Source organism: Schizosaccharomyces osmophilus, chromosome 1 (assembly GCF_027921745.1).
Source record: "Schizosaccharomyces osmophilus chromosome 1, complete sequence".
In the NCBI taxonomy this organism is placed as follows: domain Eukaryota; kingdom Fungi; phylum Ascomycota; class Schizosaccharomycetes; order Schizosaccharomycetales; family Schizosaccharomycetaceae; genus Schizosaccharomyces; species Schizosaccharomyces osmophilus.
In genome coordinates this window covers 2,415,563-2,437,101 of record NC_079238.1, presented here as the reverse complement: position 1 = coordinate 2,437,101, position 21,539 = coordinate 2,415,563, and the positions used below count along the sequence as shown (strand labels likewise).

The 21,539-nt window shown below is 37.2% G+C and overlaps 9 protein-coding genes across 9 annotated transcripts; 5 read left to right on the top strand and 4 right to left on the bottom strand.

Annotated features, from left to right (window-relative positions):
* Positions 1 to 419: 419 nt before the first annotated feature.
* On the top strand, positions 420 to 1,733 carry snr1 (mitochondrial ribosomal protein subunit S47/3-hydroxyisobutyryl-CoA hydrolase Snr1; the record flags this gene model as incomplete). The annotated part of the gene is made up of 1 exon (XM_056179913.1): positions 420 to 1,733. One exon carries the CDS (start codon positions 420 to 422, stop codon positions 1,731 to 1,733), a length of 1,314 nt encoding a protein of 437 aa, XP_056035493.1.
* Positions 1,734 to 2,787: 1,054 nt separating this feature from the next.
* fib1 (fibrillarin, rRNA and histone methyltransferase) lies at positions 2,788 to 3,921 on the bottom strand (the record flags this gene model as incomplete). The annotated part of the gene is made up of 2 exons (XM_056179912.1): positions 2,788 to 3,488; positions 3,699 to 3,921. The coding sequence occupies 2 exons, from the start codon at positions 3,919 to 3,921 to the stop codon at positions 2,788 to 2,790; spliced, it is 924 nt and encodes a 307-aa protein (XP_056035573.1).
* Positions 3,922 to 4,825: 904 nt separating this feature from the next.
* On the bottom strand, positions 4,826 to 5,965 carry nap2 (histone H2A-H2B chaperone Nap2; the record flags this gene model as incomplete). Its single annotated transcript, XM_056179911.1, has 1 exon — positions 4,826 to 5,965. One exon carries the CDS (start codon positions 5,963 to 5,965, stop codon positions 4,826 to 4,828), a length of 1,140 nt encoding a protein of 379 aa, XP_056035572.1.
* A 553-nt stretch (positions 5,966 to 6,518) lies between these two features.
* rhp23 (Rad23-like protein Rhp23) lies at positions 6,519 to 7,809 on the top strand (the record flags this gene model as incomplete). Its single annotated transcript, XM_056179910.1, has 5 exons — positions 6,519 to 6,587; positions 6,628 to 6,700; positions 6,758 to 7,599; positions 7,645 to 7,713; positions 7,756 to 7,809. 5 exons carry the CDS (start codon positions 6,519 to 6,521, stop codon positions 7,807 to 7,809), a joined length of 1,107 nt encoding a protein of 368 aa, XP_056036366.1.
* Positions 7,810 to 8,190: 381 nt separating this feature from the next.
* est1 (telomerase regulator Est1) lies at positions 8,191 to 9,713 on the top strand (the record flags this gene model as incomplete). Its single annotated transcript, XM_056179909.1, has 2 exons — positions 8,191 to 8,442; positions 8,487 to 9,713. 2 exons carry the CDS (start codon positions 8,191 to 8,193, stop codon positions 9,711 to 9,713), a joined length of 1,479 nt encoding a protein of 492 aa, XP_056035633.1.
* A 135-nt stretch (positions 9,714 to 9,848) lies between these two features.
* myo51 (myosin type V) lies at positions 9,849 to 14,344 on the bottom strand (the record flags this gene model as incomplete). Its single annotated transcript, XM_056179908.1, has 3 exons — positions 9,849 to 10,299; positions 10,341 to 14,261; positions 14,316 to 14,344. 3 exons carry the CDS (start codon positions 14,342 to 14,344, stop codon positions 9,849 to 9,851), a joined length of 4,401 nt encoding a protein of 1,466 aa, XP_056035541.1.
* A 622-nt stretch (positions 14,345 to 14,966) lies between these two features.
* Positions 14,967 to 15,812, bottom strand: pth1 (mitochondrial peptidyl-tRNA hydrolase Pth1; the record flags this gene model as incomplete). The annotated part of the gene is made up of 4 exons (XM_056179907.1): positions 14,967 to 15,176; positions 15,227 to 15,272; positions 15,324 to 15,631; positions 15,750 to 15,812. 4 exons carry the CDS (start codon positions 15,810 to 15,812, stop codon positions 14,967 to 14,969), a joined length of 627 nt encoding a protein of 208 aa, XP_056035539.1.
* A 230-nt stretch (positions 15,813 to 16,042) lies between these two features.
* On the top strand, positions 16,043 to 16,474 carry mhf1 (CENP-S-like protein; the record flags this gene model as incomplete). Its single annotated transcript, XM_056179906.1, has 3 exons — positions 16,043 to 16,051; positions 16,104 to 16,282; positions 16,336 to 16,474. The coding sequence occupies 3 exons, from the start codon at positions 16,043 to 16,045 to the stop codon at positions 16,472 to 16,474; spliced, it is 327 nt and encodes a 108-aa protein (XP_056035508.1).
* Positions 16,475 to 17,758: 1,284 nt separating this feature from the next.
* Positions 17,759 to 21,175, top strand: clr1 (SHREC complex intermodule linker subunit Clr1; the record flags this gene model as incomplete). The annotated part of the gene is made up of 1 exon (XM_056179905.1): positions 17,759 to 21,175. The coding sequence occupies one exon, from the start codon at positions 17,759 to 17,761 to the stop codon at positions 21,173 to 21,175; it is 3,417 nt and encodes a 1,138-aa protein (XP_056035636.1).
* Positions 21,176 to 21,539: the final 364 nt, after the last annotated feature.

Sequence of the window (21,539 nt, the reverse complement as noted above, 5' to 3'; positions counted from 1 at the left end):
GAATTCTTATTATTTTTTTCTTTTCTAGGAAATTTATACAATACAAACTGCATTCGTTTTCGGTGACTAATTTTGACAGGATGAATAGGACCATGTAAACAAAGCGATCATCTAGGAACAGAAAACCAAAGTAGTAGTGCCTCTAATCATGGAAGAGAAGTTTTGAATTAGAGGAAAGTTGTAGAAATAAACAAAAGCTGGAATACCATAGTACGAATGCCAGTATTTTAGGGCATGAAGACAAGGAAAGAAAAGTAACACTTGTGAATTTGAGAATTAAGATATTCGTTATAAATGACTTGTCTTAAAATGAAAGGTTCTTGTAAGGACAAACGTAACGTATTGTTCACCTTTATGACAAGCATCGTCAACACCAAACAACTACCAAAAGAAACTAGGAAGTCGGGACGAACATATTCATGACTTTAATGAATGGAAGAAGTCTAACTATCAAAGGAGGAAATACTATACATTTTTGTAAGCGGAACTATTTGTCGATGAATCCAATCTGCAATCGTTTCAATATGTCTCGAGCAAGGATTTTGAACCAGAAATTCAAAAGCACATTAGCTTCCAACTCTTCTTCAGGATCTATTTTAATGGAAAGTAAATTAGGAGCCAGGGTTCTGACGTTAAACCGACCAGAAAAGCTGAATGCGATTAATCTAGAAATGGCTAATTCGCTTCATTCCAAACTCGTAAAGTTGGAGCAATCAGAATTAGCAAAAGTCATAATTCTTAAGGGAAATGGTCGAGCATTTAGCTCTGGTGGTGATGTGAAAGAGGCAGCCATTGGTATAAAGCAAGGGGAGTTAGCCCGCACACGAAAAGCATTCACAGAAGAGTACCGCTTATGCCATACAATTGCTACATACAACAAGCCAATAGTGGCATTCATGAATGGAATCACAATGGGTGGGGGTGCTGGCTTAGCCATGCACACTCCTTTTCGAATTGCCTGTGAAGACACTAAATTTGCTATGCCTGAAACTACTATAGGCTACTTTCCCGATGTTGGCTCTAGCTTTTTCTTTAATCGTATGCCGTTTCACATTGGAAAATACCTTGCTTTTACGTCCAAGGTGGTCAATGGGGAAGACTGTGTGCCATTGGGAATTGCAACACATTTTGTGCCCAAGCACATGCTTGGAGAACTTGAGCAAAGGCTTGCCGATTTGAACACTTCTGATATCGTTAAGATTGGAGACACAATTGATGAATTCGGCGGTGAACTTCCTCGGTCTTCCTCTTTATTGAATGTTCAGAATCTTCAAGCTATTGATAGATGCTTTAAATATCACGATCAAGTCAGTATCATCCGCGCACTTAAGGAAGAAACTCAGTCCGATTGGGCCTCTGAATTCGCCAAGGAAACTCTGGAGACTTTACTCAAAAAGTCGCCTCTCTCTTTAGCTGTAACAAATAGTCTCATCGAACGCGCTGGAAAGTGGACAATTTCGGAAGCCTTAATGCATGACCAAATTGTTTCTTATCACATGCTCAATCAACCCGACTTCTTGATTGGTGTGGATGCACAGCTCATCGCCAAGACTAGAAATCCCAAATGGTCTTATTCTTGGGATCATCAGTTTGGAGATTTGGAAAACATTTATAGTGTTCCTGAGGAATATAAAAATGGTGTCCCATATCACGCGAAGGAAAGATCCCATTCCAGTTCATGGGATTATAACAAATATCCACATGCCTATGAGGATTCTAAACCATATGATTAGTCTAATATGTCGTCTCACTTTTGAATGATTTGTTGCAAACTGAAGACCCTTTGAATATAGTACTAGCTAGCAGTCAAATGCAACATGTTATGGATTGGGCAGCAGATAAAAATAAAACTCATCTCATCTGTATCATATAACTCCATGTTTTATCCTTACGCACTCTGATAGATTCATTTACTTCATTATTTTTATTCAAGTATAGTCCATAAAACACTTGCCGTACTACCTTTTTCTTAATTTTATCTATTTATTTATTTTTACTATTGTTTACTTATTTTGGTTAGCTAGTATCAATTTGTTCCCTTTTTTTTCGTAGTAGCAGGAGCATTTGTTTATTTACAGAAGAAGGGTTGCTGCAACTGAAAGCTCGTGGATGTAAAGAGGCATTGAATATATAAAAAATTCTTCGACTTCTATAAATATTTTCGACATGGTACGATCAAACTATAATAAATATATGCAAAGGTTCTCAATTTGTTTACGCGTTTCATCTGTCGTCACGAAGGACTTATTTGTAGTCTATATGTAGGACAAGAATGTTTTATATTTGTAATAGCTAATAATAGTTTCAGTTGAAGCAAATGATTGCTGTACTACTTGCAAGTTCTTAATTTTCAGCTTTCCCACCAGCAACTTCATTCCATTTAGGAATAATAAAATGAAGTTCGTGCGAAAAATGCTTTATACATAGCTATTATTAAAGCAGTGAACCTATACTGCATTGTGCCCCGTTTTATACAAATAGATGTATTACAAAACACCTTTGCGATCGATACGTACACATCGACTTACTTCCTCAGAATCTTTTCAAACGTGCAAACATATGCACATGCATCGCAAAATACACAACTTACAGCTACGAGTGTGGATTAGTATGTTTTGATAATCGCCAAAATTAAATGATCAATATTTTTTTTAAGAGCAACAACAGTAACCAACAATTATACCCAAAATTGTTTATTGAACCATCGACCAAAAGCGCCGCAAAACTTTTTATCTAGCAAAAACTAAAGCATTGTAAAGCATGTATATAAATAACATCGGTTTTGGTTTATTGGTGTCTCAAGTATTTACCGACAATGATACAATGATCACGCTCATAAGGCTCCAAAGTAAGTTGCTCTTGAGGCTTAATTTTTTCTTCCTGCATTTTCTTAACTTCACGTGCAAAAACAACGGAAGCATCAGCAGTAGAATCGATACAAGAAGCCTTAACAGAGATAACGACACCACCTTCGTTCTTAAGGAAAGCAGCAGCATTAAGGGCAACAATACGAGCTTGGTCAGGTTGAGCAACATCAGCAAAAATGGCGTCAACCATTCCAATCAACATACGGTACTTTTGAACGTGACGAGCATCTTCAACAATTGGAATAACATTAGTGCGCTTTTTAGCCATGTTCAATAAATCACGACCAGATCGATGAGAAAACTCGACAGCATAGACAAGACCCTCAGGACCGACGACATCAGCAACGTGAGAAACTGATGTACCGTTGGCAGCACCCAAGTACAAAACCTTGGCACCTGGCTTGATGTAGATGTTGTCTAAACCACCGAGAATACCGGCGGCAAGCTTGGAACGGAAAGGGTTCCAGACACGATATTCAATCTTGGTGCCATCAGGAGAGTCTACACTGATACGCTTTTCGTTGTATACGGATTCTCCGGGAACCAAGTTGCGGGTGACAAGAAGATCTTCTTTACCGCGGGCAATAAAAACACCTGAATGACGGTGGGGTTCAACAACAACTAAAATTATTAGTAACAAATCTTAAAAGAATACAATCATCCAGGTCGGATTGAGATGAAATTTTTTTTTTTTTCATAGTCGGCGTTGAAATTTTTTTTAACTCTAAAAAAAATTCCTCTTTTTTTACACAAACATGTTTAATGAGCACATTCCATATAGCCTTACTACGTTCATCTCAATCGATCCTTGTACAAAGGAAATAGACATACCTTTAGAACCTCCTCTAGCGCCTCCACGGGCACCGCCGCGGCCTCCACGAGGAGCACCACGAGGAGCACCGCGACCACCGCCACGGCCACCTCCGCGAGGAGCACCACGGCCGCCGCCAAAGCCTCCACGGCCACCGCCAAAACCTCCACGGCCACCGCCGAAACCTCCACGGCCTCCTCTACTGCCTCCACGACCACCTCTTGCGCCTGGTGAATAAGCCATTATATTTTTGTTGTGGTTGGTTAAAGGTCAGTAAAATTTTGACCTTCCAGCACCACATAGCAAGTTGCCATGGTTACTGTCCTCTAACGACCTTTCTATACAATTTCAAACACGACGGTAAAGCAAATAGTGAAGTTCGCTAAATAAGTAAAAGTTTCTTAATAAAATTTTAGCAGTAGTCAAATGTATATTGATGTGTATAGCATTGCTTTTTCAATGTCAATGTAAATTACAGATTAGATTTTTAGTAATTTTATACCATTTCTATTCGATATTTTTCAACCTAGTGATTAGCTGCCGGTACAAGATGCAAGTCTTTTGCAAAAAATGTAAATATTTATTAGATGAAGCTTTCCTAAATTTCTCGAAAATGATTCAACAGCAATAAATTGCATAAAATAGTAATATATAACCAATTATAGAGATGAAGATAGACGATCTCACATAATTTTCTTTCAAAAAACAAAGCCAGATTGCTACCTTCCACTTTTTGGACCAACTGAAAATTCGCATTCGTCATGACTATTATATACACCTATTGAGAAAATATGCCAAAGTGTTAGATACATATTGTTAAAATCCACATTTATGGAGCTTGGTAGCATCACAAAACCGAAAAAAAATTAAAAATTAAGAAAATTACAGACGAGGACGGTTTTCATATATCCAACCCCAATGAATGTACCAAGCTCAAATGATTTACGGGAAAGGTTTCATGGGTATAACTACCAAGACCCTCTTTCAACGGAATCATAGGCGAAAAACATCGCATAGCTTTCATATCCTCGTGTATGAAACGATTGAGTAGCCACAGGCAACAAAAACTTCGTAACCCGGCGAGTCTCTAGAAACTTCGTTTTAAACGAATGATATAAATTTCAAAACTTACTTCATATCAATCATTTTAATCGCTGAGTCCACTGCTCAAAACTGCGTCTTCGTCTGAGGACTCGTCAAAAGCTTGACTATTCTCGTCGCTAAATTCATCTTCGTCTTCATCATCTTCAAATTCATCACCTTCAACATTTCCTAAATAACATTCAACTGCAAGGGGGATAATTTGGTCCTTAAAGATTTCACCTAGCTGATAATCCAATTCCATCAATTCAGTCTTGTCCTCAAATCCATCCTCAGAGTCAGATTCCTCTTCGTTGACTTGAGGAGGGACAAAAAAGGTAAAGAAACTATCGGCAGGAACTGTACTACGGACCATACGAGTTTGCTTGGTTCGCTTGTTACGTTGCTTCTTTGTTTCAACCTCAACGGTTAAATTGCAGTCAGGTCGCTTCCATTCAATTTCATCTCCCTCTGCCCGATCATATAAAAACTCACCAGTAGGACTTAATTCTTGCTTGTAATAATAAGTCTTCGTCAACACATTGTTGGAAAAATAGTCATTAGGAGCGAAGTCAAACTCCAATCGATAGCCTTTTTGTCCTTCAGATAAATTCGAGAAGCGAATATCTTTAAGGGATTCCAGAGCAGCTACATCGCGGCTACTAATCATTTCGGCCACGAGATAGACGTTTTGCAAACAAGTGAGCCAAAAATTGGGAATACCCTTTACATCTCGGTTATTGTTTTTCATCACCTCGAATTCTTGATCGAGTTCTTCAGGCTTGGCCTCTGAGATACCCTGAACAATTTCAGCCCGTCTCGAAAACAAAGGATCATACATCTTTTCAAATTTTCTTTCCAATTCCAACATTTTTTCACGATACTCAACTTGAATGCTCTCACTATCATTCTGCAATCCCTTTAATGCGTAAATTCGAGCATGCACATTTGCTGGTAGACTTTCAACGTATCCAGATGATTTGCCTACCAAAGTGCTTAAACGTCCCTGAATCATGGAAAGCATGGCCGGGTTATTAGAGATTAAGCCCTGGACCTGATTTTGGACAGAATCGTCTTCTTTCTTCGTGGCCAAATCCTCTCTGGCCTTTTCCAAAGTACTTTTGCTTAAATTGAAGCCAGCCGAAGGTGTGTTTTGAGGTGTCTGAAGAGGCATCGCGTCCTTCATCTCTATGCTTGAATCTGACATCTTTTTAATTGTTAATTTACTTAAACAAGGTAGTTGGTGCTGGTTTGTTTAAAACTTTTGCCTTAATAGCTATTCTATTCGTTATATGATATCGAAACCTCGTTATAACAATGCACCTATTGCATCCTTTTAAAGTCGGTTTCAAGGTGTTTTAGAAAAGAAGTGAAACTGATTCATTCATTTTTGTTTCTTTTTCGTAAGAAATCGAGTGATCCATCTTACTGTCATTTATTAGGAGACTGAAATTTTGCAATCTGTTATGAGGATAAATATGGCCGACAACGAGAAAGCTCCCAATTGACTATGCATTTGCCTAAAACGTAGGTTTCTTTCCAAGGATAGACTCAAATGAATGAAAATGTTTTATTTCTGTACTCCCCGACTAGTTTTCAGCTATATAATTATAGGAAACCTCTTTACCTATCTATAATTAACGTCCATGGAGGTATTGTATTACTGTTACTTTCTACGGTGATTTGCTACCTAAGGGAAATGTATACGTTTTGTAAGTTGCCTTTTACCATTACGACAATAGAGCTGTAGTAGATTGAAAATGAATCTGACATTCAAGAATTTGCAACAGCAAAAATTTGTAATCTCTGATGTTTCCTCAGAAACAAAGGTATGCGCTTTTTGGGAAGGTTGTCGTCTAACAAGTCTAGATTTCAGAGTTGAAAGAACGCATTCAAAATCAGCAAAATTATGAAGTTGAAAGACAAAAATTAATTTATTCTGGTAAGTTACAACATCATGGGCTTTTTTTTTTAACAAGGATGCTAACGAATGGTAAAGGTCGCATCTTGGCCGATGAAAAAACCGTTGGTGATTACAACATAAAGGAGCAAGATTTTGTTGTTTGCATGGTTGCTCGCCCCAAGCCCTCATCATCTACCTCACAAAAGTCGACTCCTACTGCCACTACGACTAGTACCCCTGCTCCTCCGGTTACTACTAGTACTCCTCAACAAACTGCTGAAAGCCCTGCACCTGCACCTGCACCTGCAGCTCAAGCCCCTGCCCCTTCTTCTACCCCGGCCGTTGATACATCTGCTACACCTTTGGACTCCAATCTTTTGGCTGTTGGTGCACAAAGAAATGTTGCTGTCGAGAACATGGTTGAAATGGGATATGAACGTAGTCAAGTTGAGCGTGCCATGCGTGCTGCATTCAACAATCCTGATCGTGCTGTTGAATACTTGTTGACTGGTATTCCAGACAATATCTTAACCAGTCAAGCTCAAGAACAAGCTGCTGCTGCTGCTGAGCAACAACAACAACCTGCCGCAGATGCTCCTACTGCTTCTCCTGGATCTGGAAATCTTTTTGAACAAGCTGCTGCTATGTCCAATGAGGAGGAACAACCTGCTCCTAACACAGCTGGTGATCCTTTGGGCTTCCTTCGAAATATCCCACAATTTCAGCAACTTCGTCAAATTGTCCAACAAAACCCTCAAATGCTCGAAACTATTTTACAACAGATTGGTCAAGGTGACCCCGCCCTTGCTCAGGCTATCACTCAAAACCCCGAAGCTTTTCTTCAATTGTTAGCTGAAGGCGGTGATGGAGAATCTCCTTTTCCTTCTGGTGGCATTCAAATTGAAGTCACTCCCGAAGAATCGCAGGCCATTGATAGAGTATGTCGTCTTTGTTTTCCAAAATATGTTGCTAACCTAGTAAAGTTAACTCAACTCGGTTTTGATAGAAATATAGTGATTCAAGCCTACCTCGCTTGCGATAAGAATGAGGAGGTAAGTTTTTTATTTCTTCAAGCATATATCTAACCCTTTTAGTTGGCTGCCAATTACCTTTTTGAGCATGGTCACGAATCTGACGGTGATGCATAAAAATTCTTGTGTACATAGTCTTTGATCATTGATGGGTTGGTATAAAAAATATGAAGATCATTATCTCGTGTGATGTGTTAAGTAATACCTACAATGACATTCTTGATAATATATATAAAGTATTTGTTCGTTTCATGACTCTTGAATTCGTAAATGAACGCAATAAACGCTTTGCATTGTAATTAAACTTCATAATCATAGCCCTGTAGAACTAGGTCCAATCGTTTTTAATTCTCTATTTTTTTTTTTTTTTAACTTCGTATGAACTTACCCATTGCCGTTCTAAAGTCGACTACTGTCTTTTACACATCGCTTTTTGTACCACTACCAACGCATTGATTACCACAGAATGTGCTTTTTTCAAATTAGATAAATAAATGCATGATTACCTTTAGCGATCATATGCGTCTAACAAGACATCAGAAGACCCTTGTTTATGCTTTGGATAATGTTCTGCATATATACCCTCTGAATATTCAATATAATGAAATTTGCACTATTTCAAGAAAATTCGAGCATGATTTATTGAGAACGCTCAAAGAAAGTCCTGACACTGTCTACCGCGCAGACACTGTTGCATGGGCTCATTGTCATTATAAAGTAACGCAGCATTTTAAAAAAGTTTTGAAATTGGTATGTGATCATTGGCATATAATATTTTATTAATACCTCTACAGATCAACAAGAAGCATGTTGTTGAAAGAAAACTTCTTAAGAAGCAACTGACAAAATTTCTAAGTTCTTGTACTGTGTTCTACGAAGCATGTATAAACGAAGTAATTATCGGTTCTTCCGTCTTTCAATTTAAGCCATTTTTGCAAAATTGGCTTTGGGAACACACAGGTGTTGCATTATCTTGCAAGAGTCAAACTCATTTAAGTCCGGCATCGTTTTCTAAAAATCATACAGAGGCTTTGGAATGTATATATCAATGCTTTATTTATCTGGGTGATATTGCCAGGTATTTCTCCATTCTTTTGAATAGGCCTGCTGCTTATGAGAGAGCTCTAAAATATTATCATTTAGCTCATCAGACGTTCCCTGAGATAGGTATGCACTGCAACCAGATGGCAGTCATTTGGGCTGTAAAAGGATACACAGTCATATCCGTTTATTGGTTTTCAATTGCTTTAGCATCAGAGATACCCCCGAAAGCAGCTTTAGTGAATTTATTAGGGCAGTTGGATAAATTCTATAAAACAGCTTACGACAATGGTTTTCACTCTCCTTCCGAAACATTAACCTTACTCGCTGTCTTGAGTGATCTCTTACTAAGGCAATCTAAAAAACTAGATACCTTCCGCTCCAGCCGATCAACATTGAAAAGGTTAATTTCTCAATTTTTCAACTCTGACATTTCCACTTCAAAAAGCTTGAACGGGCATGAGCTATATTGTCTTTCTTCGATTATTTGTAATCTACGAAGTCGGTCTATTTTTCGATCCAATGAGTCTTTACACAGAATTTTTATTCATTATATCACCTGGCTAATAGCTCAAACTATATCTTGCAACAAAAATATCATCGAACACAAAACCTCATTATCGAAGGCAAATATTTATTTGCCTAGTTTAAAGACCCTGCTTATTCACATTTTAGAGCACTTGCCTTCTTGTAATTTCATAGATCAACGACGGCTTAAAACCCTGTCATTGTCTCTTCTGGAGTTACAACCTTATTTTCCGGTGTCTGATGAACCGTTGGAAAAGATGAAATTGATTTTGTTTGAAGATTACAATGAATTGGGACTACATTCATCGTCAACAACGACTGCAAAAGCAAGCTATGGAGATAGTAACTTACCTCCATTCTTAGACGAAAAAATACAAAGCAAAGTTCATCCACTTTTGGAAGCAAAAATTCGCTTGCAACAGGTTCTAGGAATGCTGAAGCTTCTTTCTTAATATCCTGTACCTATAATTGGTTCGAATTTAATATTTTTATAGGAACATACTATTTCGTCAGTGAATATCCATTAATGTATTTATTATGGACGTAACGAACGTAAAGATTAAATTAAGTTAAACTCTTTCTAGAGATCATGCTATGTTCTGCTTCATTTCTTTAATCATTCCGGAGAGTTGGAGTTCATCATAGATTCGATTTTCCTCTAGTAAAACTAAAAAATTAGAGGAAGCCGGTATAAAACCAACAGAATTGATTCTTCTTCTAATTTCACCAGGTTTAACGATGCGTGCAGCTTGCTCAACAGCTTTTAGAAAAGCCTTCGGTAATTGCTCTTCCCCCGTACTAGGACGATAATGATCGAGCAAGCAAATGATCTCGTAAGGAGAGAGCAAATTGCAAACGGAAAGAATAATTTTGAAATCTTGTTCGTCTTTTTTACGCAAAGAGAAAAGCAGAGAAGATTGCATTAAAGGAAGGAGTGAAGTATTACTATAACTCAGTCCTTTTTGATGACACCAATTTATAAGGAGAGAAGTGTTGTATGATATTTGAGAGCCATCTTTCCACGTGTAGCATGTGCATCTAAAAGGTTAGTAAATTAATTTTCTTTAGCATAAACTTACCCGTTAATTAACTTTGAAAAGGCTTTCTCTCCAATATCTTGCAAGATTAAGGTTGTTATTTCTTTTAAAGGAGCTTCTTGTAGAGATGATTTATATATAAGATCATACGCATAATTAAGTTTTTCAATCAGTAGATGCATATTTGATTTAGGGGGTTTCTCCATTTCAATGTTTGTATCCAGGAGATCAGCAAGAAGTCGTGAACATAATATAGCCTCGGAAGAGTCTTTTATAAAATCACTAGCGGATTTTCGTAAATAAAGGAAAAGTGATCCTTCGGCTTCTAGCATGATTTTGGAAAGCTTTGAAAACGAACCATTCCAGTAAGTTTCATCTTTTCGAGTAAAAAGGTCTTTTTCGCAAAGAGATTGCAAATATGTGATAAAAGAACGAACTTCATGAATGTTTGAAAGCCAAAATGCAGAATATTCTACCTGGAATTTAGTAGACGTATTTGGGTCGTACAAACAAGGATCAGACAATTCAGCAATGGAAGATATGCAACCACTCAACTTCAAAATAAAGACATCAAGTTCTTCTTTCAGGGAGTAAATACAACCAGAGTAAATTAAAAAGTTAATAATTCCCCCAAACACTAGCGAATCTCCCACCGATTGATTTTCGATATACTTCTTGTTATAGCGCTCTAAAACAGCAAGAAACCCATCTGAGACCAAGGTTGATTGGATGTCTTTTTTACAATGCAGCAGCTTCGACTTCAACGATGTCTCAAGCCCTTTTAGGTTATATCTTTCTTCGGCATTCTTCCAATCATGACCAGGAAGGAACGTTAGTGTGGAATGATATTTGAGATATTGCTCTCGAGTATAAAATATGTTGCGCGAGTTCAGGCCTTTAGTATCATAATCGGACTTCATGGATGCAGTTTTCTTAAGGACATTGAAGTAAGCATTAAGATTATCACGAGCAAGTTGAGATTTTATGAACACTGTGTCGGATTTCGACGCGGCAGCTGAAAGTTGTAGAGCTGCTTGTCGTAACTTTATTTCCCCGTGCAAGAGTTCTGAGATTTGTGAGTGCTCACTCACCTGCTTATGATTATCAGAATTGCTACCATTTTTTAATTCAGGATCAGCAAATAGGTTTTTCCATCGTTTGAGTGATTTAGTCATCTCAGAGAGTTTATTTCGTAAACCAACCACTTCCTTGGTAGCATTTTCTAACATCGAAGATCCTTCATCAACAGACTTTCTGAGCTTTTTCCTTTTTTCCAACAAAATGGTAGACCTCCCCGCCGTGTCTTTCAACTGGCGTAAATAACGGCGAGTTAAGACCGATCGAACAATACATTGAAAACCAATAATTGACATCTTATAATTTCGGAACGTAGTTCTGGCATGATAAGATCTCCAGTTCATTACAACTACGGAACCTGCATATTTACGAAGTAATCTGTCATAGTTTATCCTGAGTAAATAACCACGTCCAATGGCTTGATAACTTGTGATTAACCTCTTGAAAGCAATGAATTTTTTCCTTTGGGAATAGGTTCTCCAAATATTTTGAATCATAATAGCAGCCATTTCTTTTTTTCTTCTTTCGAAGCGTTCTCTCACCAATTTTCCCCTAGATAGGGATTGAATACCTATGATATACTCTATTATCTTCTGGTACTTTTTTCGAGCATTGGATCCTCTAATGGCGGACTGTAATAATGTCACAGATTTGCTGCATACTTCTCGACGGCGAGCCTCGTATAGTCCTATTACGCCCGACCGAAAGAAGATTTTTGATTTGCCAAATTGAAAATAATCATCGCTATTAGTAGTTGGTAGTACAGTAGATATAATCTGTAAAGAAAGCTTTTTAGAATCCTGATCCCAGTCTCGAGCAGATACGAGTGCTCGGAATCGTTTAGTAAATTCATCGTAGAAAAACCTTTTTGGAAATCCTAAAGAGGAAATACGAATTGTCTCAAAAACACCGCACGCCCGCAATTGACTCAAAACTAGAGGTGCGGAAAAAGACCAAGATGTTTTTTCCTCATTTGGCTTTATGCACCTAATGTAATGCACATTCGTAGCTGAGATAGTATGCATTAAATGCGACAGCGATGTTCTGAACATTGATGTTAGTGATGGCTTTTTATTATTAATCCTCTTTTTTGTAGCACTATTTTGAGCGTCAACGGATTGACTCCCATAGTCCAAAAGATAGGCTACAAACTGGTTTTCAGATGACTTCAATATATTTATAATTTCAACCGGTAGGGAATCCGAGTTTTTGGCTAAGAAATCATGAGCCTGATAGGTAACATCAGAAGCGTAGTGCTTGATTGTAAAAGACCCATCACTGAAGCGTGATTTTTTGTAGAAAAGTGGATGCTTTTGAGGAGTTTGATTGTTTAATTTTTGTAAAAAGGATTCATCTGTTCCAGAAGGAAGTCTGCATTCTTCATCTAGCAAAGATAATACTCCAAGGTTATCCTCAATTAAAGAAATACAGCCTTGGTTATCAGCATAATCAATAAGCCTCCAGTCAAGACCTTCCCTAAAATACTCCTCTTGTTCGAGTTTGAAAACATGCTTGTTGAATTCCTGCTGAAGCTTTTCGTTTGCGTAATTGATGCAAAATTGCTCCAAAGAGTTCCTCTCAAAATGTTCAAAACCATAGATGTCAACAACACCGATATGCTTTGATGCAGATCTTTTCACCTTTGAGTGATCTAATGATGCATTGATCATATGTACAACCCATGAAAATAACGTCGAATAAAGATATTTAGCTACCGAATCTCTAGTGCTAAGCACATGTTCGTAGGAAGCTGAGGTTACTATCGTTTCCGACCGAGTCTTTAACATCTTTTTGGACAACAATTTGGCTAACTGAGAAGGATTAACTCCTAAAAGTTGAGAAGCATAACATAAATATTTATCATCACTTTTGATTGTAGCTTCGCTACGACTGGTAACGATGGCAATATTACCGAGATGCAGTAATGCGGCAAGTAACTTATAAACCTCCTCTTGCTGATTTTCTAAAATTCCAACAGTGGAAAGGGCACTCGCTGTTGTAGTGAACTCGTCATTGTCATTGACACCTTCTACATTGATGCAGTTTCCCTGTGATAAATATTTAAACTCGGAAGGTACTCCCAAATACCACCTTTCTCTTTGTTCATTCGTACATCCTGCAAGTAATTGGTAAAATATATGGTAATTCCGTTCACCAAGAGGAGAAGATGTAACACGAGATCTTTCCAAGAGATATGTACTTACATTCGCTCCTGTTATAGCCGCCTCTTCGTTGAATGATATCGTCACGTATTTACCAAACCTTGAAGAGTTATCATTACGAATGGTTTTTGCATTTCCGAAGGCTTCCATAATTGGATTCGTAGCAAGTACCTGATTTTCTACTGACCGTTTCGAACTGGTCTTGTCCAAAGCCTGTACAGAAGTCAAGTATCGCATAATATATCTGGCTGCTACAGTTTTACCAGCACCTGACTCACCCGAGACAATAATTGTTTGATTTTCATTGTCATTAGTTAAAGCACTATAGCATGCACTGGCGATGGAATATAGATGTGGTTCTTTCGTACACTCCTGATTTTCGTGATATCGTTTAATAACGGATTCATTGTAGAGTCCTGAAAGTAGTCGGTATGGATTCACAGACACAAGGACTATGCCTGAAAATGTATAAATATTTTGATTTTCGTATCGATACCTCAATGCTTGAAGGACCGACGGTTCATTCAAATACGTTAAGGTAGTTAAGTCTATAGGTGCTTCATTAACGCTTGGATTCCTCGGCTGTAAAGATTGATATTTGGTTGCGTCCAACTCTCCATTGGGCTTCTTGACAGTAGCGACGCATTTACCTCCTCCATTATCTTTTAAATCAATTATGTCTGCAGGATCCCAGCATCCTTCATCATTTGATACCCAGCATTCCCTTTCAATAACATGTTAATATACTGACTGAGCATACAAACAAACATCAACTTACGAGCCTACTGATAGCTGTACATGACTCATAGCAGTAGCTTTCAGTTTTTAATCTTATTTAACCTTTGTTTCCCTTTTAGCACTTTAACTTTTGACAATTTTGTGGGTTTTGTTGGATATAGTTGTGTTGATCCAGTGGTGTATACAAATTGAGCATGCGTGCAGAGATTCTTGTGAAGTAGTATGGTAACCTGGAATGACAAGGATGCAAATATTGATGTTCTTTTATTTTAGAATAAACATTTACAAAACATAGTAAGATAAAAATGTTCAATAAATGATCATAAAAGCTGGGACAATAATGCCATAAAAAATCAACTCTATGAGGTCTTACTAAAAGTATTAAACTACTGTAATTTATATTAATTTTTTTCAAAAAATTATATCTAAGGTTATGAATAAAGTTATTCGATGAATTCATGAGTTTGTGAATCCAAAGTTTCTCTAAAAGGGCATTAAGTGGAAATATTTCATCTATTTCAAAAAAGAATGGAAACGACAAACCAATAAATTAATGGGTCGGGCTAACCTGCATAATAAACTTAGTAAATATGCTTCCTCAAAGCTCATTCAGAAAAACTAAGAAGTACATTATAAAGCCGCCTAATTTTTGGAAACAGCTATTAGATTTTTAGGAAAAGTTAGTCCCTGCTTAACTTCTTTTCTTATTGCTTTGATTATCAAAAGAGGGCTCATTCGTTTCGACACGAATTTGGTTAAGCAATGAAGAGAATTCCTCAAACACTTTTGTTTCTACGACCTTCATCTCGTTTGGTTTAAATTTTCCTAAAACAAACTGAGCCACTTCCTGACTCGACCTCGATTCGCAGCGACCGATTCCCACACTTATTCTGTGAAACCCCTAGCTCGTCAGTTAGTTTTGTTGCAGAATTGGCTTATTGCATTCCTTACCTCCTTTCCCAAAACTGCCTGGCAGGAACGAACTCCATTGTGTCCTCTAATGTTATTTTTGTCAGTCTTATTTCCAGCCGGATAACTCAGAACTTACTTATGCGATCCACCTATGCGGTAACGAAGTTTTCCTAGATCTAGCTCTAATTCATCGTGCACGACTATACAGGAAGCCCTGGCCTTTTCCATTGGAGGTAGACTACTGAGGTATTGAGATTGCACTTTGCCTAATAGCTTTCCAGACTCGTTCATATAATTTTTTGACGGGTAAAGTGTAATGTTGTCCCTAGTAGAAGGCCAACCTTTAGGGAAATTCATTCTCTCAGCATACATTTGAACCAGAAGCTTTCCTAGTGAGTGTCTGGATTTTGTAAAGGCTGACCCTGGGTTTCCAAGACCAAAAACCTAAAAGAAAGTCAATCATTTGAACTCGTTATGGGTTAAGTTACCAAGGAGGTAAATCTGAAATCCATTTTTTAAAATTGCACTTGTTTTATACAAATACCAATTTTCTCAAACATACAAGTAGAGGCTTTTCCATTTCTTCTAGCGTGTTCGTCTTTTGTTGAGAAGTTTTTATAAGCATTCGCTCTTACACATAACTATGTGTTCAAATCTAATATTATATTGCCCAAAAAGTGAGAAGTAGTTCCTTCTGTCTGTTAATTAAGTAAGAGTTTCAAGTATTATTGGATCATGTCTAGGTATTCGCTGACAATAGACCTTCTTCTAACCTCTTACATATAATTGTAACTGAGAAGTGCTCTTGGAAGTTAACACTTCACAAGAAAAGAAAAACCTTAGTCAAGAAGAGTAATGGAAGAAGTAAGTATCTATGAACTAGAGGAGAACTAAACTATACTAAGACCGATTTTAGGAAAGGTTCAAGGCTGAAATCTTTCATGTGACACAGCAAGTTTGTAATAATACCGCTGCTGAATTAAGAGACTCGGAATCTCGAAATGTAATCGTAGACGAACTTTTCTGCGTTGGAGTGACTGAAATGGTTTGGGAACAGATTCGCGTGTTGGCCAAAGACATTGAGGATTTCGCAGAGTGAGTTGCATGAAGCCATTATTGAAATCTCATTACTAATAATGATCGATTAGGCATGCTAGTCGTAAAACTGTTCAACCTCAGGATGTTGTTTTGTGTTGTCGACGTAACGAAGGATTGCATGAAATGATGAACGATTACCAAAAAGAGATTATTAAGTCGAGAAAGAAAAGGAAAGAAAATTCTCCTTAATTGTAGTATTGCTATCTTTGCCGATAGGTTTCTTCTCCTATTTTTTATGACCCACATAATCCATTCCTCGGTTTGGAGCATCCAGCTATGTATTAATCAATGCACAGTTTAATAAGAATATCTATATTGGAAAATGGAATGCATGTTTGGTATTCAGCTTTGATGCTTGTAAAGGTGATCATTCTTTAGCATCTAGAGATACAATCACCACAGTAAGGCATTAAAGATATGGAAGGTATGAGATACTTGAATCTCCGTTATGAAAGTAATCACATACTTCAAAACCGTAATTCATGGAACTGTTGTATGAGCGTCTATCTATGCCTATTGTTTTAAAGTTGTTTATCGTACTCAGGTTGGTTACTTGGGTTCAAGTCAAAGAGGGATATGATATTAGTTTAAAAAACACTCATGGATCTTTATTATCTCTCTATTAGCTTATACTACTCATAGAAATCGTGTTCTGCCTTCAGACAAAAACAAATATTCTTTAATATATACATACGTTAAGATCAACTAAATTAAGTCTAAACTTCAGTATTCGGCAAATAGTTTAACCCTTCAACATAATTGTGGTTGTTATTTCTAACTTTTAAAGACGAATCTCAACCGTTATTCAAAACGTCTTTCATGTAGCAATAATCTAAATCCTTCTAACAAGCGTTCGTGGATTAGGGTCACTTTGTTACATGGATAAGAAGATGTGCTGTACAGAAATTTAATTCATTCAATGGGAATACAGAAAAGTATTCATTTCTGCTTAGACCAGCCAAATGTCCCAAGCCTCAACTCTCTTTGAATTTTATATTCTTGTTAAAAGCAACAGCGCAATTCTATTTTTGTATTTAAAGTTTATTTGTTGCAGTTCTAAATTTTATATAATCTTTGCTTTGTTTACAAATTATAATATTTAATTTCTTTATAGTTATATAATATACTAATAACAGTTTATATGATTATATAGCTTCGTATAGTAATCAATATAATCTTGCAAGTCGCCTCTCCTGGCGGTTGCACTTTATACTTTATCTCTTCGCCTTGTTCAAGGTCATTTGCTTTGGCATAAAGGTATTATATATGGGCTGGTCCCATGTTTATTCTCTTTTTCTATGATTTTTTTTTTCATTCGACACTTATTGTTGATTGCTTTGTCTCATCTCAACGGCGCTATATAATCTGTTGGTAATGATTATGCAGGAAGATGATCCCAATTGTGCAAAAGCATTGCATGAAATCCAACAAAGGAGATTGATATACTTCTTTTCTGTATATCATCTTCTTACAATGGAACTCAAAATGCAATTTAATACATCAGTTCCTCCTGGTGTTCTTCATTACATTTTTTCTGGATACAAAATACTACGGCCATGGTTGATGGCCACAAGAATGAAAGGACCAATAAACGATATTTCCGTGATTAATAACATGTTTCAGGAGGTCTTGAAGACTGGTTTTTTTGTAAATCCACCACCCGTTGAAATTTACTCTAGGCAATTGCTTAAATTCATATCTGTTTTGGCGGGGAATAAAAGTACAGCATCCATTGAACATTATGGATATTCATCTACTTTTCTATCAAACCCTGTTGCGAATACTGCTGTACCGACTTCATTTGGAAAACCAGTAAAAACAGGCAATAGCAGTGGAAATGAAGTGCCTTTTAAGTCTCCAGGAAACCATGAATTGAATACAGCTTCTCCTACATATTTACCACAGTCTTCGGTGAATAATCAATCTAGTCTATTAAAGCAGCTTCCTCTCGAAAATCGTATAGCAAATAATCCACCGTATCCTACAAATATCGCTTCTACCGAAAATCAGAAATCTCACCGTCCTGGACCTTTTTCTTCACTTCCTTCAGATCCTTTAGATGCTAAGATACATGCGACAGCTTCAAATAGATTTTCCGTTCCTAGCATCGCGAATAGCCAATCTGTACCTTTGTGGCCTAATCGGCCACATCGAGTAACGAACGAGTCAGTACCCCCGTCTTTTGAACATAGTAACGTTCGTCCTAATGAACCGCCCAGTCAAGTATATCCGGCTTCTACATTAAGCAGTAAGTCATCATCAAAACCTCATCAACCGAGTCAAGAAGTATCACAAAATCTACCCAACGGTGACTCATCAACACCTAAGGCTGTAGAGCCGTCTACTTCTCAATTCAATTTTCAAAAAGTTTATCCAGATGTTTCTCCTTATTTGACTCCTGATAATATTGGTAGTGCAATTTTATATTCCACTAATGATTTCTCAAAATCCGAACCCGACAAGCCTCGATTGAATTTATCCCTTGAGTTGAAGCTTATGGAAAATAAATTAGAAAAAGGAGAATTAGGACCAAACATGAAAGGTGACTTACGAAATTTGGCTGATTGGGATGCAATTTCTCTTGTTTCTTCACAATTTCCATCGCTCTCGCCTTCTAGCTTTAGACCTGATGGCTCATTTCTTAAGCATCGTCGCTTCAACGATGAAATCATGGAAAACAAAGAAATTATGGAAAAAGCGATTAAACAGTTGAATTTGTCTCCTTCAGATGCAGAACGCTTACGTGAACGAAATAGAGTACAAGTTCTAGATGACAAGAAGCTATGTTTCTCATTGTCAAAAAGTTACCCATCGAACCATAATCAGCTCTTAGATAGGTTTGATAAGCTACCAGGTAATAGAAAACCTGGCACGTCTAAGAAAGTTGCTACTAAAGTACCAACGCCTTCTGCAGAAAAGCTTCCGGAAACTGAGCAAACACAAGAGAACGAAGTCGGCGAAGACGTTCCTTTGCTCAGCCTTTCTAACTACAGACCGAATTTACTTCACAATCGAAAACAGAATTCTAACACCAAAGCTGCGCGCGTCAAAACGCACGTGGAAAGTAAGAAATCTAGTAATGATTTTGCACTTGAAAACATTGATCTATCATCAATCAAGGCTTCCAAAGAGACCAGCAACGTTGCAGTTGATAGCTATCTGGCTAAAAATATTGATGTCGCACATGTTAAACACAATGTAAATTCAATCCTTCCAGGTGATACCGAACATTTGATTGAAGTTATAGAGAAGCCTATTAATGAGCAAAGGGACCAAGAAACCGAACAGACAGAAACTTACAGAAAGGAGTTTACGCAAAAACCAAACAAAGAGTTACCTGGACGAGAGGATCCTATTCGAACTGAAGATTCTTCAAAGCAAGTTGATGAATATAATAACCAAAAATCACATTCATTGATATCTAATAAGGACGACGAGGTAATTAAATTGACTAATTCTCAGATTGATGTTGAAGCCGGTGACAGATTGCAAAGTTCAAATCTTACGAATAGCGAAGCCGAGAAAACACGTAACTCATATGTGCCTCAAACTATACAAATTACCGATTCTTCCGATAGTGAAAACCAATTTAGAGATGCAGTATTATCAGAGGTCAATGTTGAGCAGAACAGCAAATCAGATGGAAATATAAAAAAACGTTCCATCGAAAGTGTTGATGCATCTTCTGATCCTACTTTATTGACAATTGGAATTCCTGAAAACCAAGGATTGTTAAATATCAAGACGCTATTGAATGACGATTCAGCCCAACAGTCGAGTACATCTAATTCTTTCAATGAAGAAGCTGGAAAAAGTAGAGAGACGTCAGATATGCTTTCAATAGAGAAAGAGCCTTCTTTGGATTCTTCTTTCATCAATAAATCTCAACACATTGACATAGAGAAGGACACATTACAACCGGTTAACACGGAATCTTCCGAAGTTGATCTTCCCACAAATGATTTTCAATCACTTGGTCATGAGTTACTAAATGCGTCAAGCGATGTGAACAACTCTGCTTCCGATTTATCAATGCAGTTAAAAGCAACTAACATCAATCAAGATGTTCCTCTCATGGAAACACCAATTTTACTAGAAGGAATTGAGGCGGATAAGCAAAAAGTCTATACTTCGTTAAAATCACTTCCGCAGGGTTTTACCGAATTTAAGTGCAAGTGGACTAGTTGTGAAGCCAATTTGCATTCTCTAGAAAACTTGTTTACACATATAAAAAAATTACATACTCAATGTACAGATGAGGGCTCCACATTAAAATGTTGCTGGAATCAGTGTTTTTTGTCTTTAGGTTCTGGACAAATGGACGCTCACATTAGGGAACATCTTGAAAAGATACAGCATAATTGCAAAGTTCCTGGATGCAAAAAAGGGTTATCTAACTACGAAGAATTCCAGGAGCATCTTATGTTTTCTCATTTGCCGTATAAGTTCGAGCCGTCTGCTTTAATTACTACTAGAAAATCTAGACTACAAGAAGGAAATCGAAGAACTCGGAACAACCAAGGAGATAAATCTGCTGTTCCTGGATTTTTCCTTAATACATCTACTCCTATAATCAAACCCGCCCCATCGAACTGGTATCCGGTTCCACCTCCCGGCTTTAGTCCATCTGTTTTTGCTAGGTTGAACCAGAATAATCAATCAAAGGAAAGGACTGTGTCTTCCTTAGCGAAAAGAAATGTCTTTCACTCGTTTGCTGGTTTGCGTAATGACCATATGAAAACTACTGGTTCTGATAGTACTTCTGATGCTCAGTATGCTCGAGTTGGTCAAATAGGACAACTTTTTACCGCTGTATCAAAATCAGAGTGTCTTCCTTCGATGATTATTGAAGGAATAGTTGTTCAGAGGAAGAACTGGATTGTACATTAAATTTAAGTACTTATTAGAGTTTACATTTATGTTTTTTATTTGATTTTCACATCTAATTTTGGAGTGAATATTATTTATTTATCAATCGTCTACTTATGATTACATTGCTTTGCTAAGAGGAAAGCAAACGAGTAAGATATTTTTCCCTGTAATAAATTTCCATTCATTCATTACTTGTGCGTTGGATTATATATTCGTAAAAATTATCGAATTGTTAATGAATGATTCAGATTCGAAGTGTAGGAGTGCTTAGTTTCATACTTGTTCCACCATATATCTAGCGATTAAAGGTATTAATTGTTCAGGATAAAGCAACGCTTGTTCAATTTGTTTGAATATTAAAGCTCATTTAAAGTTACTTTTA